The 12,768-nt window shown below is 36.6% G+C and overlaps 1 protein-coding gene across 7 annotated transcripts in view; it reads left to right on the plus strand.

The window, feature by feature from the left end:
* The window catches only part of KIAA0586 (KIAA0586 ortholog), a 123,136-nt gene extending 111,401 nt beyond the window's left edge, over positions 1 to 11,735 (plus strand). For 3 of the 7 annotated variants that reach the window (XM_025392612.1, XM_025392614.1, XM_025392615.1), the window contains 2 exons: positions 3,949 to 4,014; positions 11,395 to 11,735. In XM_025392612.1, the coding sequence (XP_025248397.1) occupies positions 3,949 to 4,014; positions 11,395 to 11,546 (218 nt within the window). In that variant the 3' untranslated portion in view covers positions 11,547 to 11,735. Of the gene's footprint in view, positions 1 to 795; positions 1,002 to 3,948; positions 4,015 to 7,437; positions 7,525 to 11,394 lie in introns of those variants that run through there. The other 4 variants (XM_025392613.1, XM_025392616.1, XM_025392611.1 and 1 more) reach the window with 3 other exon arrangements.
* The last annotated feature ends 1,033 nt before the right edge of the window (positions 11,736 to 12,768 follow it).

Consider the following 12,768-nt stretch of genomic DNA (forward strand, 5'->3'; position numbering starts at 1 on the left):
TTGTGGGGATTGGGCTTCTAATGTACCCATTACTCAAATAGTAACATTGTACTTGATAGGTTATTTTTCAACCCTGCCCCCTCTTCCCCACCTTTTGGAGTTTTCACTGTCTGTTATTTCCATCCATATGTCCATGTGTATCCATTATTTAGCTCCCACTTACAAGTGAGAATATGTGGTAATGGATTTTCTGCTTCTCAGTTAGTTCACTTAGGTTAGTGGCCTCCAAGCTCCATCTATGTTGCTGGAAAGGACATTATTTCATTCTTTTTTATGGCTGTGTAGTATTCCTTGAAAAATACTAATTTTTGGAAAGCTTCTACACTAACTATAACATGGCTTACTTTCAATTGGCACCAGATATAGCAATAATATTTTGAATGATTATTTGAAATAAAAAGCTAAAATATTGAAATAAGGGGGAGTATTTGGAAAAGGCACAGTGTGTACAAGTAGTGCAATCCCAGTACCCACTGTGTGCCTTCAATTAAAGGTTTTTCAGCCAGTATTCCTGCTTTTCCAGGCTGGAATTCTATTTCCAAATCTAAGATCACTTGTTCTTTATTTTGTAGTATCTTCAAACATTTAAGTAACAGTTAACAAGTCAGCTTTTAGTGGTAAAGATAAAAATACCAATTATATTTATAGTTAATATATAACTCAATTTCTAGTCAGCATTGCTCATTCAAAATTTCCATAGAAATGTTAATAGAAATTTATAGATCAAATAATTCCAAAATTTTCCTTCTCTTCTTTTGACTTCAATACCAGTATTATGGTTTTTTTTTTTTTCAGTTTTGATCAGCAGGATAAAGAATTGTAAGAACGAACAAACTTGAGAAGCAGTTTTCAAGTTGTATTGATCTAGTTGTAGACCATGTTTGCTACTTTAATCATCAACTGCAGAGCACAATACTCACCCTTCCAGTAAACCCCGTAAATCAACAAGAGAGAATTATGAAGCCACTACTTGTTCTAAGAATAAAAGTGGTCAACTCTGATATTGTGATAGGGGCTTGTTTTTTTTAACTGTTAAGAGTTATCACTGCAGAAGTCAAGATTCTCCCCCAGTTTTGACTGAGGAGAGTTTGTTTATGTCATAGTTACCATTTATGTACCCTTCCTTTATGTGGCATACTCTGCTAAAATCCTTTATAAACGCAATTAGGTAGGTAATATTCTTTCTATAAACAAGTGGTTCTTCAATGGAAGGGATCTCTGAGGTGGTATTGATACCTTTGTTTTCATGTTTATACTGTTTGTTCTTTGTAGAATTTGAAAGGGAGCTCTATTAAACTGGAGGGACCAAGCAGTAATAGTTTCTCTCCCTCTCTAACTCTTGGAAATTTAGAAACAGAGTGAGAAGTGAACACAGATAGCATTTAAATGTTAACATCATAGTAAGCACTTTTTTTTTTTTTTTTTTTTTTGAGAGGGAGTCTCGCTCTGTCGCCCATGCTGGAGTACAGTGGTTGCAATGTTGGCTCACTGCAAGCTAAGCCTCCCAGGTTCACGCCATTCTCCTGCGTCAGCCTCCCGAGTGGCTGGGACTACAGGCACCCGCCACCACGGCCGGCTAATTTTTTGTATTTTTAGTAAAGACGGGGTTTCACCATGTTAGTCAGGATGGTCTCGATCTCCTGACCTTGTGAGCCACCACTCCCGGCCCATAGTGAGCACTTCTAATACATTTAAAGATTTTTTAAAATCATATCACAGTTAAGCTGGGCATGGTGACAGACACCTGTAGTTCTAGCTACTAGGAAGGCTGAGGTGGCAGGATGGCAGGATCCCTTGAGCCCAGAAGGTCAAGGCTGCGGTGAGCTATGATTGTACCATTGCACTCCAGCCTGGGTAACAGAATGAGACCTCATTTATTTAAAAAACAAACAAACAAAACCTGTATTTTTGGTTGTATGTTCAATTTTGGTCTATTTGTGGATATCAAATATATGTAACTTGTATTTGTCCACACTCTTGTCCTTATAAAACTATGTAAGTTTTCTACAGTATAACAATAATAGTTTAACATGAATGTTTATCTCCAGTGAGAATGTATGGCCCAGCATAATGAAATGTGGAATGCTTATAAATTTACTCATTTAAATATCTTCTTATGAAAATCCACCCAATTTTTTTTTTAATTTTTAGTGTAATTTTGTTTTAATTTTTAATTTTTGTGAGTACACAGTAGGTATATGTATTTATGGGTTACATGAGATATTTTGATACAGGCGTGCAGTGTGTAATAATCACATCAGGGTAAATGGAGTATGCATCTCCTTTGTGTTACAAACAATCCAATTATACTCAGTTATTTTAAAATGTGCAATTAAATTATTTTTTATTATAGTCACCCTGTTGTGCTAGCAAATTACTGGGCCAAATTCATTCTTTTTTTTTTTTTTTAAACCCATTAACCATTGCCACTTCCCTCCCACTCTCACTACCATTCCCAGCCTGTGGTAACCATCCTTCTACTGCCTATCTCCGTGAGTTAAATTGTTTCTTCTCTTCTCTTCTCTTCTCTTCTCTTCTCTTCTCTTCTCTTCTCTTCTCTTCTCTCTTCTCTCTTCTCTTCTCTTCTCTTCTCTTCTCTTCTCCCCTCTTCTCTTCTCCCCTCCCCTCCCCTCCCCTCCCCTCTCCTCTCCTCTCCTCTCTTCTCTTTTCTTTTTCCAGTCTGGCTCTGTCATCCAGGCTGGTGTGCAGTGGCACCATCTTGGCTCACTGCAACCTCTGCCTCCTAGACTCAAGCCATCCTCCCACCTCAGCCTCCCAAGTAGCTGGGTCTACAGGCGCAAGCCACCACACCTATCTACTTCTTGTATTTTTTGTAGAGACTGGGTCTCACCGTGTTGCCCAGGCTGGTCTTGAACTCCTAAGCTCAAGTGATCCACCTGTCTCAAACTCCCAAAGTGCTTGGATTACAGGCATGAGCCACCTCACCCGGCCTGTTTTTATTTTTTAGTTCCCACAAATAAATGAGAACCTTCAAAGTTTGTCGTTCTGTGTCTGGCTTATTTCACTAACATAATGACCTCCGGTTCTATCCATATTGTTGCAAAAGACAGGATCTCATCCTTTTTTATGGCTGAATAACACTCTATTGTGTACATGTACCACCTGAAATTGTTGTGAAATAAATGAAGCTTAAGAGATAACTGATTTTTATCTTAAAGAAAATTAGAAAAGAAATACTGATTATACAACATTATAATTTTTTTCATATCACCCTACCCCAAGAATTTGTTTGAAATAAGTTATAGAAGGTTGTTAATTGACTAAACTTCACAGCACAGATTAACAGCCTCAAAACAGAGCCGTGCCCTTGGTATCCAGGTATCTTTTTGGCCTGAGACTTATATGTGCTATAGGTTTCGCTCAGTTAACTTTCCGACTCTCTGGCCATAAAAAAAGAGTTTTTCCTCAGCCTATTTTATCTCAGTACTAACAATTTGCTTTGGTATAATAGTGTATTGCTCTTCTGTGCTCCCTGACAGCTTTATGGGTTGTTTCCTATGATTGCATTGAGTAATATGCTCCAGGCTGGCCTAGGAAGAAGGGAGATTCTAAACCTCTTTTTGTAATTATTAAATTCATACGTAAGAGAATCTGTGAAAACTTTTCACCTTGGAAGAAATGGCCCATGAATTTCCTTTGTTTAATACAAATTTCAGATTTTCTCATGACCCTTTGCTTCCCCCCTTCTCATCTGTGATGCATAAAGACAATAATCCATTAAAGTATTTTCTATTGATAGTCATTAAAATTCAGCTGTTTAACTTCCTTCTTTACATTAAGGCCACTAGATCAAACTTCTGTTTACCTGGTTTTATGAGAATAACGGTGGGAGTGCATTTGGTTTGTGTTCTTTTAGTGAATAGGAATGAATCATGATTATTTCTATGCTTAACTGATTTTCTTCTGAAAAAATAAATTTTTCTGTAGTTTCACCAGGTGATATGGATCAGACACAAAACGAGCTCAATCCGTACCTCACATGTGTATTTACAGGTAAGAGTTTTACTTTAAAAGTTCTTGAACTTGGAGCTGTTCAGATTTTTTCATTGCCTTACGATTCTTTCTCTCATAATAACACAGTAGAAATACTAATAGCAATTTTTAATTCTTCTGTAATATCTGTAAATTCACCCCAGGTTATAAACTCAGCTCTCCAAAAGGTGTAAGTTAGGGGACAGGGAAAAAAACCTATCTTTTGGCTTTGGAAAGTTTATAAAATGATGAATTAAAAGGCTGCAGGTGTGGTATTCAGCGCACTAAGGATAGGACTCGAGATAATTCCAGCTGGGGGAGGTTATTTGTTGGGACAGGACAGTGTTTAAACTTTGAAGTCATTTTAAACAAAGTGAAGCAGCTGGAACCTGGCATAAGAAGAAACAGACCTTTCACATTAACGATTGCTTTTTAGAGGAAAAAGAATTGGAGTTGTTTTTACAGGTGTCGGAACATTTATTCTTCCTATAAGAACTGCTTTGTTTTTACCTTAAATTATAAATTTTAAAATAAGCATTTGTCAACTCATTTGAAAAACAAAAAAAAGTAATAGGATTCATATGCCTAAAAGATATTTTGGGATAAGATCATTGTAACATTTTAAGTTACCCTTTCTAAAACATGAGTAAGGAAAGAAATGTTTAATAGTGACTAATTCTGGAAAGCAGAAGTGAATAAAATATTGCATACTATACTTAACATCGAATGATAAGGCACCTTCTTCATCAAGACTTTCATTTATTCTCAGACACTGGGACTATGATGTTGCAAATCTGTACGACTGGGTTAAGTATGTGAGGAGAATTGAATACAGCAGGATAGTTTAGCAGCTGCTTACGCAGGGATTGGAGCAAGAGTGGATGAGCCCGGGGTGGACAGGAAAAATGCTTCAAGAACTCAATAAAACACAGCTGAAATACTATGACATTTTCACAGACAGCTGGGAAGCAACTGCATTGCTGGAACTCAGGGCTGATTTTAAAGACAAGATCTGGTCAGCGTGAATCTAAGCAAGCTGTTAGCAAAGAGAAACCACAGACTCTCTAGGTAGAAACAAATCAATTTGGTTCAGCAGTGATTTCAGGGTCCGCTATTTGCCCAGCATCATGCTGAGGCTTTGTAGGATGCAGAGATAAATCAGACAAAGTCACTGTCCTAGTGGAGCACATGTTTAACAGAAACAACAGACTTACAAGTTAGTAACAATAATACAAGGTGATAAGGTCACAGATACTTATGGTGTACCTGCTGTACTAGTCACTCAGAACACAAAGACTGTCAGTTCCAGAGACTTCGCATGCTCTTAAGGAATGCATTGTCTGGTAGAAATGACAGATCCATAAATAATTACAGTGCAGTCTGGTAAGTGCTGCAATCAGAATAAGACAGCCACAATTAACAGGAGAGGAACTAATATTTCACCACTATCACTGGAAAAACAATTCAGAGAATGGAATCCTACCATTCATTACATAACTTATTACTTAGAATCAATTATAGTTTTTCTTTTACTTAGTTTTATAAATCTGACATCCAAAACCAGAAAATATAAAATTTTGTTATGAATTTTAAATATTTTTAAAGCAAAAAAATGGAATTTCAAATGTCAAAAACGTGTATTATGTCTCAGGAAGCTTCTAATGCATGGTCTGACTCCATGGCATGCCCCACTTAAATGCATGCCAGGTTAAATGACATACTGCAAACCCATGGAATCAAGGAATAGTCTTTTTTATAGACCTGAAAACAGCTGTTGAAACAATTACATCATAGAGTAATGACTTGACTGTGCAAATTTAAAAAGTCAAACTTGAAAAGCATCAAACTATATTTAATAGAGGTAGAAGATTTATATTTGCTTTCATGGTGATTTATTAAAATGTTACATCTTTTCTTTAAAAAAATTTAAATTTTTTTATGAATTTACCTTTTCGCCGGCTCACAGTAATCTAAGTGATGCTTTTTTTAATGTTCCCAGTCTAAAGAGTTCTCTTACAAAGTTCTAAAACTGTGATTTAGCTTGTGTAAATGAATAAATAAAAAGATTTCGGCCAGGCGCAGTGGCTCACACCTGTAATCCCAGCACTTTGGGAGGCCGAGGTGGGTGGATCACAGGGTCAGGAGTTTGACACCAGCCTGAACAACATGGTGAAACCCCATCTCTACTAAAAATACAATAATTAGCCGGGTGCGGTGGCGCATGCCAGTAATCCAAGTTACTCAGGAGACTGAGGCAGGAGAATCGCTTGAACCTGGGAGGTGGAGGTTGCAGTGAGCCGAGATCACGCCATTGCACTCCAGCCTGGGTGACAGAGCGATATTCCATCTCAAAAAAAAAAAATTCTCAAAATGTACATTAGCAAATACCTTTATATAAGACGGTACATTGTATTGCTATAACTTCTTGATTAAAACACAGTTAACTAGAGTTTAAAGTAGCATAACTATTTGGAGGCCTCCCAGAGTGCACTCTCTCTTTCCCCACTCCCTTTTTTTTTTCTTAATTGTATTTCAATGAAACATTCTTATTCCTCCTTCTAAAGCAGAGTACCATTTGCAGCCCACCCTGAGCCTCATTGCCTTTTAGATAGTGGCTTCCAAATACATAAAAGTAAGAGCTGATCTGTTTGAGTGCTTTCTATGTTCCAGCACTATACAAACACTTTGTAATGTATTATCTCGCTGAATCCTCATAAAAACCTCTGAAGTTGGTACTCATATTTTTTTTATAGTTGGGAAAACTGGAGTTCAGAGAAGTTACATAACTTTTTCAGTCTCTTATTATTTTCTATCCCTCTTACCTTTTACCTATTTTTCTTTACAGTACTTATCACTTCCTGTTATATTTGATGTTTATTTCCTTACTTGTCATTCATCCCCTAAACCCAACAGAATGTGCGGCCGGTGAGGTTGGACCCTTTGTTTTCTTCACTGCTGTATTCTCCAGAGTCTAGAACAGTACCAGGCACATAGTAGGTGCACAATTGATATCTGTTGGATGGATGAATGAGTTCGGCTCTGCCCTGTTCCAGAATCCATTCTCTTAATCCCCTCTGCCTTTTACTCCTTCCCATACAGAAGCCTCACACCAGCAGTCTGGGTGGGGCCATTCCTAAGTGACCTGATTTGGACCCTACTCTTGACCTGTCATAAAGAGACGTGTTCTTAAAACTTCATCCCTGCTCCCAAGTTTGTTGGCGTTCTTACTACTGCCTAGTCAGTCAACCAAATCTGTCATTTCAGAGTGAAACTTGGTTCTTTGTAAGTACTAAGTCTCCATCCAAAATATCTTGACCCTATTTCCACTGCTGAGGACCATTAGTTCTTCCATGGACTATTTTTATAGATCCGTCTCCTCTCTCTTTATCTTCCACACGCTATTAGTATGATTTTTTACCTTTTTTTTTTTTTGACTTTTATTTTGGGTTTGGGGGTACATGTGAAGAAGGTTTCCTGTATAGGTAAACTCGGGCCACGGGGGTTTGTCATACAGATTATTCCATCACCCAGGTATTAAGCTTAGTACCCAATAGTTATTTTTTCTGCTCCTCTTCTTCCTCTTACCCTCCAACCTCAAGTAGATCCCAGTGTTTGTTGTTTCCTTCTTTGTGTTCATGAGTTCTCATCATTTAGCTCCCACTTATGAGTGAGAACGTGCAGTATTTGGTTTTCTATTCCTGTATTAGTTTGCTAAGGATGATAGCTTCCAGCTTCATCCATGTTCCTGCAAAAGACATGATCTTGTTCTTTTTTATGGCTGCATGGTATTCCATGGTATATATGTACCACATTTTCTTTATCCAGTTTGTCATTCAGGGGCATTTAGGTTGATTCCATGCCTTTGCTGTTATGAATAGTGCTGCAGTGAACATTTGCGTATATGTGTCTTTATGTTTGACTGATTTATATTCCTCTGGGTATAAACCCAGTAATGGAATTGCTGGGTCGAATGGTAGTTCTGCTTTTAGCTCTTTGAGGAATACATCATATTACTTTCCATAATGGTTGAACTAATTTACACTCCTACCAAGTGAATGAGTGTTCCCTTTTCTCTGCAATCTCACCAGCATCTGTTATTTTTTGGTCTTTTAATAATACCCATTCTGACTGGTATGAGATGGCATCTCATTGTGGTTTTGATTTGCATTTCTCTAATGAGCAGTGATATTAAGCTTTTATTCATATGCTTGCTGGCTTCATGTATGTCTTCTTTTGAAAAGTGTCCGTGTCCTTTGGGGTTGTTTTTCTCTTATAAATTTGTTTAAGTTCCTGGTAGATGGTGGATATTAGACCATACATTTGCTCAAATTATTCCTCGTTCAAAATCTTTTGTGACTCCTTACTGCTTTTACAGGACTTGGCCCTGGCCTTGCTTTATAGCCTCATCTCACCATTCCTCCTATCTGAACAATATTTGATATCAGAATACTCAGAGTTCCCTTAACACATTAACTTTATCTTGACTTTATTTTGTTGTTCTTGTTTCCTTCATTGCCTTCCCACCATCTTTTCAGTCCCAACTCAATGGCTACCTTCCACTTCCTTTAAACTAAGGATTCCTATACATGTTTATCTCCCCTACTAGGTGATGAACTTCTTGAGGATGAGGACTCTGTCTTCTTCATCTGCATATGCTCTTAGCTCCATACATGCAGAAGATTCATATAGATGTTTAGTTAGTGCATATATGCTTTTGGAGAAGCCCACCTTAACGTCTCTGGGCCTCAATTGCCTTGTCTGTTTCCCAGATTTACTGTTAGGATCAGATTATATGATGGGGAAAATGTATTTACAAAATTTGAATTGTTATACAAATATAAGGCAATAATTGCAAGAAATGCTTATAGTGATTGAATTCAGTATGTTCCTTGAGACTTGGAAACTTCTAGGAGATCCCCCCACCCTAAAAAGTTATAGCTCTAGTTACAGCATTGAGCAATTTAATCAGTAATTTCATGCACAAAGTAGAAAAAGAAGGTATATACAAAGTGGTTTTGTGAAATTAAATAACAGAGAAAAGAGTATTTGGTATCACTGTTGTTTTTGGCAGATGCATAACTCAAGGAATGGAGTTTTTCTTAATAATAATTAGAAGGTAACATTAAGTTGTTTGTATGAGTGGAAAATTAATTTGCTCTAGAACTTAGTTATATCCAGTGTTAGTTTTTACTTTATTGATGAGGTGAGCTCTGATATTGGCTGCTTCCCTGAGTTATTTTGTGTATTCTGCATCATGGCTTTGTAAAATATAAGAATATTTAAATATTATATATTATTAATGCTTATGTCCTATATACATTTTTAAGGCCAGGCATGGTGACTCACATCTGTAATGTCAGCACTTTGGGGGGCTGAAGAAGGAGGATCACTTGAGACCAAGGAGTTTGAGACAAAGGAGTTTAAGACCAGCCAGGGCAACATAGGGAGACCCTCCCTTTACAAAAAATTTTTTTAAATTAGCCAGGCATGGTGGTGCATACCTATGGTCCTAACTACTTGTGAGGCTGAGGTGGAAGGATCACTTGAGCCTGCAAGGTTGAAGCTGCAGTGAGCCATGATCATGCCACTGCACTCCAGCCTAGGTGACAGAGCAAGAACCTGTCTCAAAAAAAAAAAAAAAAAAAAAAAAGATTAAAAAAAATAGTTTTTAGTGTCTATTCATTTCATTTTTATTATATCCTGACAAACTGAAAAGGCTAAAGTCTTTTCCTATTTAAAATATGTATTCTATTTAAATTCACATAAAACTTGCTTTCTTTTTAAATACTATGGTATTATAGTTTGTGATATTGCTGTAATGATGCCAAATCTTCCTCTCCCTTTTTATAAAAAAATGAAATTGATACAAGTAACAAAAAAGGAATGGTATAGTATTTAAAATAGTCTTTGTTAAATTTCCTTATATGAAAGGAATTTTCCTTTTATAAGTATTCTAATCTTGGACAGCTGTGATTGAGTCATCATTAAAATCTCCAGAACTGTCTAATTGTACTGTGGCCCCTATACAAATTTAATGAAAGATTCTATGTTATTACTGTAGAAACTACTTGAAAAACATAAAGGGATTTTAGAAAAATTACTATGACTCTTTCTTGTCTGAAATATGTCTGTTAGATTGTTTAAGGTAATTTATTGTTAAGGTATATATTATTCTTATGTCTATGGTAAATCCATGAAATTTTAAATGGGATTTTTGTTTGTTTGTTTCAAATAATACCAAGTTGACAGTCTTTATATTCTTAGGCATTGTGCTTTAAACTTACAGGGGTGAATTCAGGTATAGGCGGATACATACACTTAACATAGTCAACTTTGAATTTTTTACATATTAATGAATTATTTATCCCAAACTGCCTGCCCTCTACCACCAGCCAGCTTTCATATTAGATATTATAATATTACTCTCAGTCCATGGAATGGGAACTTTTTTTCATATTTCATTAAATGTAGAGATAATGTCTACTTTACAGTAGAGAGAGAAGTCTATTTTACAGAGAAAAACGCTTTCCAAAGTCAAGTGTCAATAATACTTGGATGACCACTGCAGTATGTTTTTCCTCTGACATTGCTAACCTTATATCACTTCTGTTAACTAATAGCATAACACCCTTAGGCACTCAGTAAATCATTATTAATGGCATGCTCTTGAGTCCATTTTTTAGGAATAGGAGGAAGAGCAAAGTGCCTTGGCAACCTTTGACTTCAAATGCCTTTTACATGACTCATGTCTTACCTCTTTAAAAACAAAAACAAAAGAAAACAAAAAACACGTTCTTGTGCTAACCACAAACCTTTAATTTCTGGCTATTATAGTGTTTTATTGCTCTCCTAGCTATTTACTTAATGGTAACAGTAGTAATAATGGCCATCTTTTAGTGGTAATGGGAGCACTTAGTTTCTGACCACTTACTGAGTGCTAAGCTCTGTTGTTGAGCTCTTCACTGACACTATTTTATCCTCACTATACTGTGCAAGGTAGGTACTATTATCCCATTTAACATATGGGAAACTGAACTTTTGAATGGTAAAATAACTTGCTGACAGCCACACAGCCAGCAAGAAGTTAATTCTGGATTTCAGAGACTAGGCCCTTAACCCTACTTGATCTTACTTAGCATTTATCATTTGTATCACAACTTTTAGTTTATATACTCTTGAAATGTTGTCTCTGACTGATTAGGAGTGATGGTAGAAAGGAGGAAGGTGTATTTTACCTCTCTGACAAGTTCGAGCACCTTGGGACAAGAGATTCCCTCATATGCAATACTTATTTGGAATCCATCCCCCATCCCTCCCCCCGCCATATTATTTCGCAAAGTATAAAGCACGTGAATACTCAGGATATGCATGTTGAGCTGAATGAACTTGTCCTTTGTGCAGGTGGGAAAGCAATGCCACTCTCCGCTTCACAGATGCCCCCTGCCAAGGTGTCCATGACGCTGCCCTCAGTGAACCTCGAGGATTGCTCTCAGTCTCTGAGCATCAGCACGATGCAGGAGGACGTGGAGTCTTCGGGGGCAGATACCTTCTGAACGGGAAGAGACAGCCAGCACAGTGTTTATGCCACTGATTTTAAAGTAATTTTACCTTCGCTTAGAACCCTCTCTCAGACTGTTCGGTTTTTGAGCATATTCTGAAAAAAAAAAATTCCAATTTTTTAAATAAAATGAAAAGCATAATTTGGGTATTTAAAGTTTTTAAATAAAATAAGTATAAGTCATCATAAGTCTGACTGTGAGTTGTTTCTTAGAATCCTGAGATAGCATAGAGTAGTGGAGAGGGCATGGCTTTTGACATCTAGGCATTTAATCTATAGGTGTAATTATCTATGTATTTATAAAATTAGGTAGTTCAAGGTTATTCATTCTGACATTTTTATAACAGCAAATAGAAAAAAATTAAATGTCTATCAATAATAGACTGGTTTTAAAGTGGTGGTACATCAGTACAATGGGGTACTATGTATTACAAAAAAAGACTTTAAAAAGTTTATGTATTGATATGGAATAATCTCTGAGATGCACTGTTAAAGTGAAAAAGCCATGTGCAAAATAGTGTGTGAACTATGCAATTGTTGAAATTATTTAAAATGGGGTGGGGAGGAATTCAGATGTATGGTATGTCACATATTCTTACATGTGTTTGCTTGTAAATGTATTATAGAAACAAGAAACTGCTAAGTTTGTCTCCAGGGAGGAGAATTGTTGGCTGGGTGATAGGAGAGGCTAAGTGATAGGAATCAAGGATAATCGCGGTTACTATGTATTTGAACTTCAGTTGTGATAGAAAAAAATTATCAGTGAGATTAATTTTTATATGTCTTATGTATACCATATAAATCTTTATAAACCTGTGAAACATGTAACTCTATTAACTTTTGCAACATAAATACCTAAAATTAAAGGAAAATAAAAAGCATTGCTTCGTAATCAGATACATGTAGGTTCTAATCCCAATTTCTGTAACTCCTTGCTCTGTGATAGGGGCCAACAAAGCCCCTTCTTATCAGCTGTTTCAGGTTAATGGGTTTAATACTTATTTTTGCAGAATAATGGGCATTAGTGATTGTGTGTGGAGATGGGGTTGGGTAGTGCCCAGCACAGTGCTTGATACCATGTAAGTGCTCACTAGATGGTGGTGTTCTTATTATCTTGAGGGATTTCAGTACTGTATAGTACAGGGTATAAGCGCATGAAAAGACAGGCAGCCTAGCACTAGTGAAAAAAATTTACCTCCCGGAAAAAATCATTTTCT

Source organism: Theropithecus gelada, chromosome 7b, assembly GCF_003255815.1.
Source record: "Theropithecus gelada isolate Dixy chromosome 7b, Tgel_1.0, whole genome shotgun sequence".
Lineage (NCBI taxonomy): Eukaryota > Metazoa > Chordata > Mammalia > Primates > Cercopithecidae > Theropithecus > Theropithecus gelada.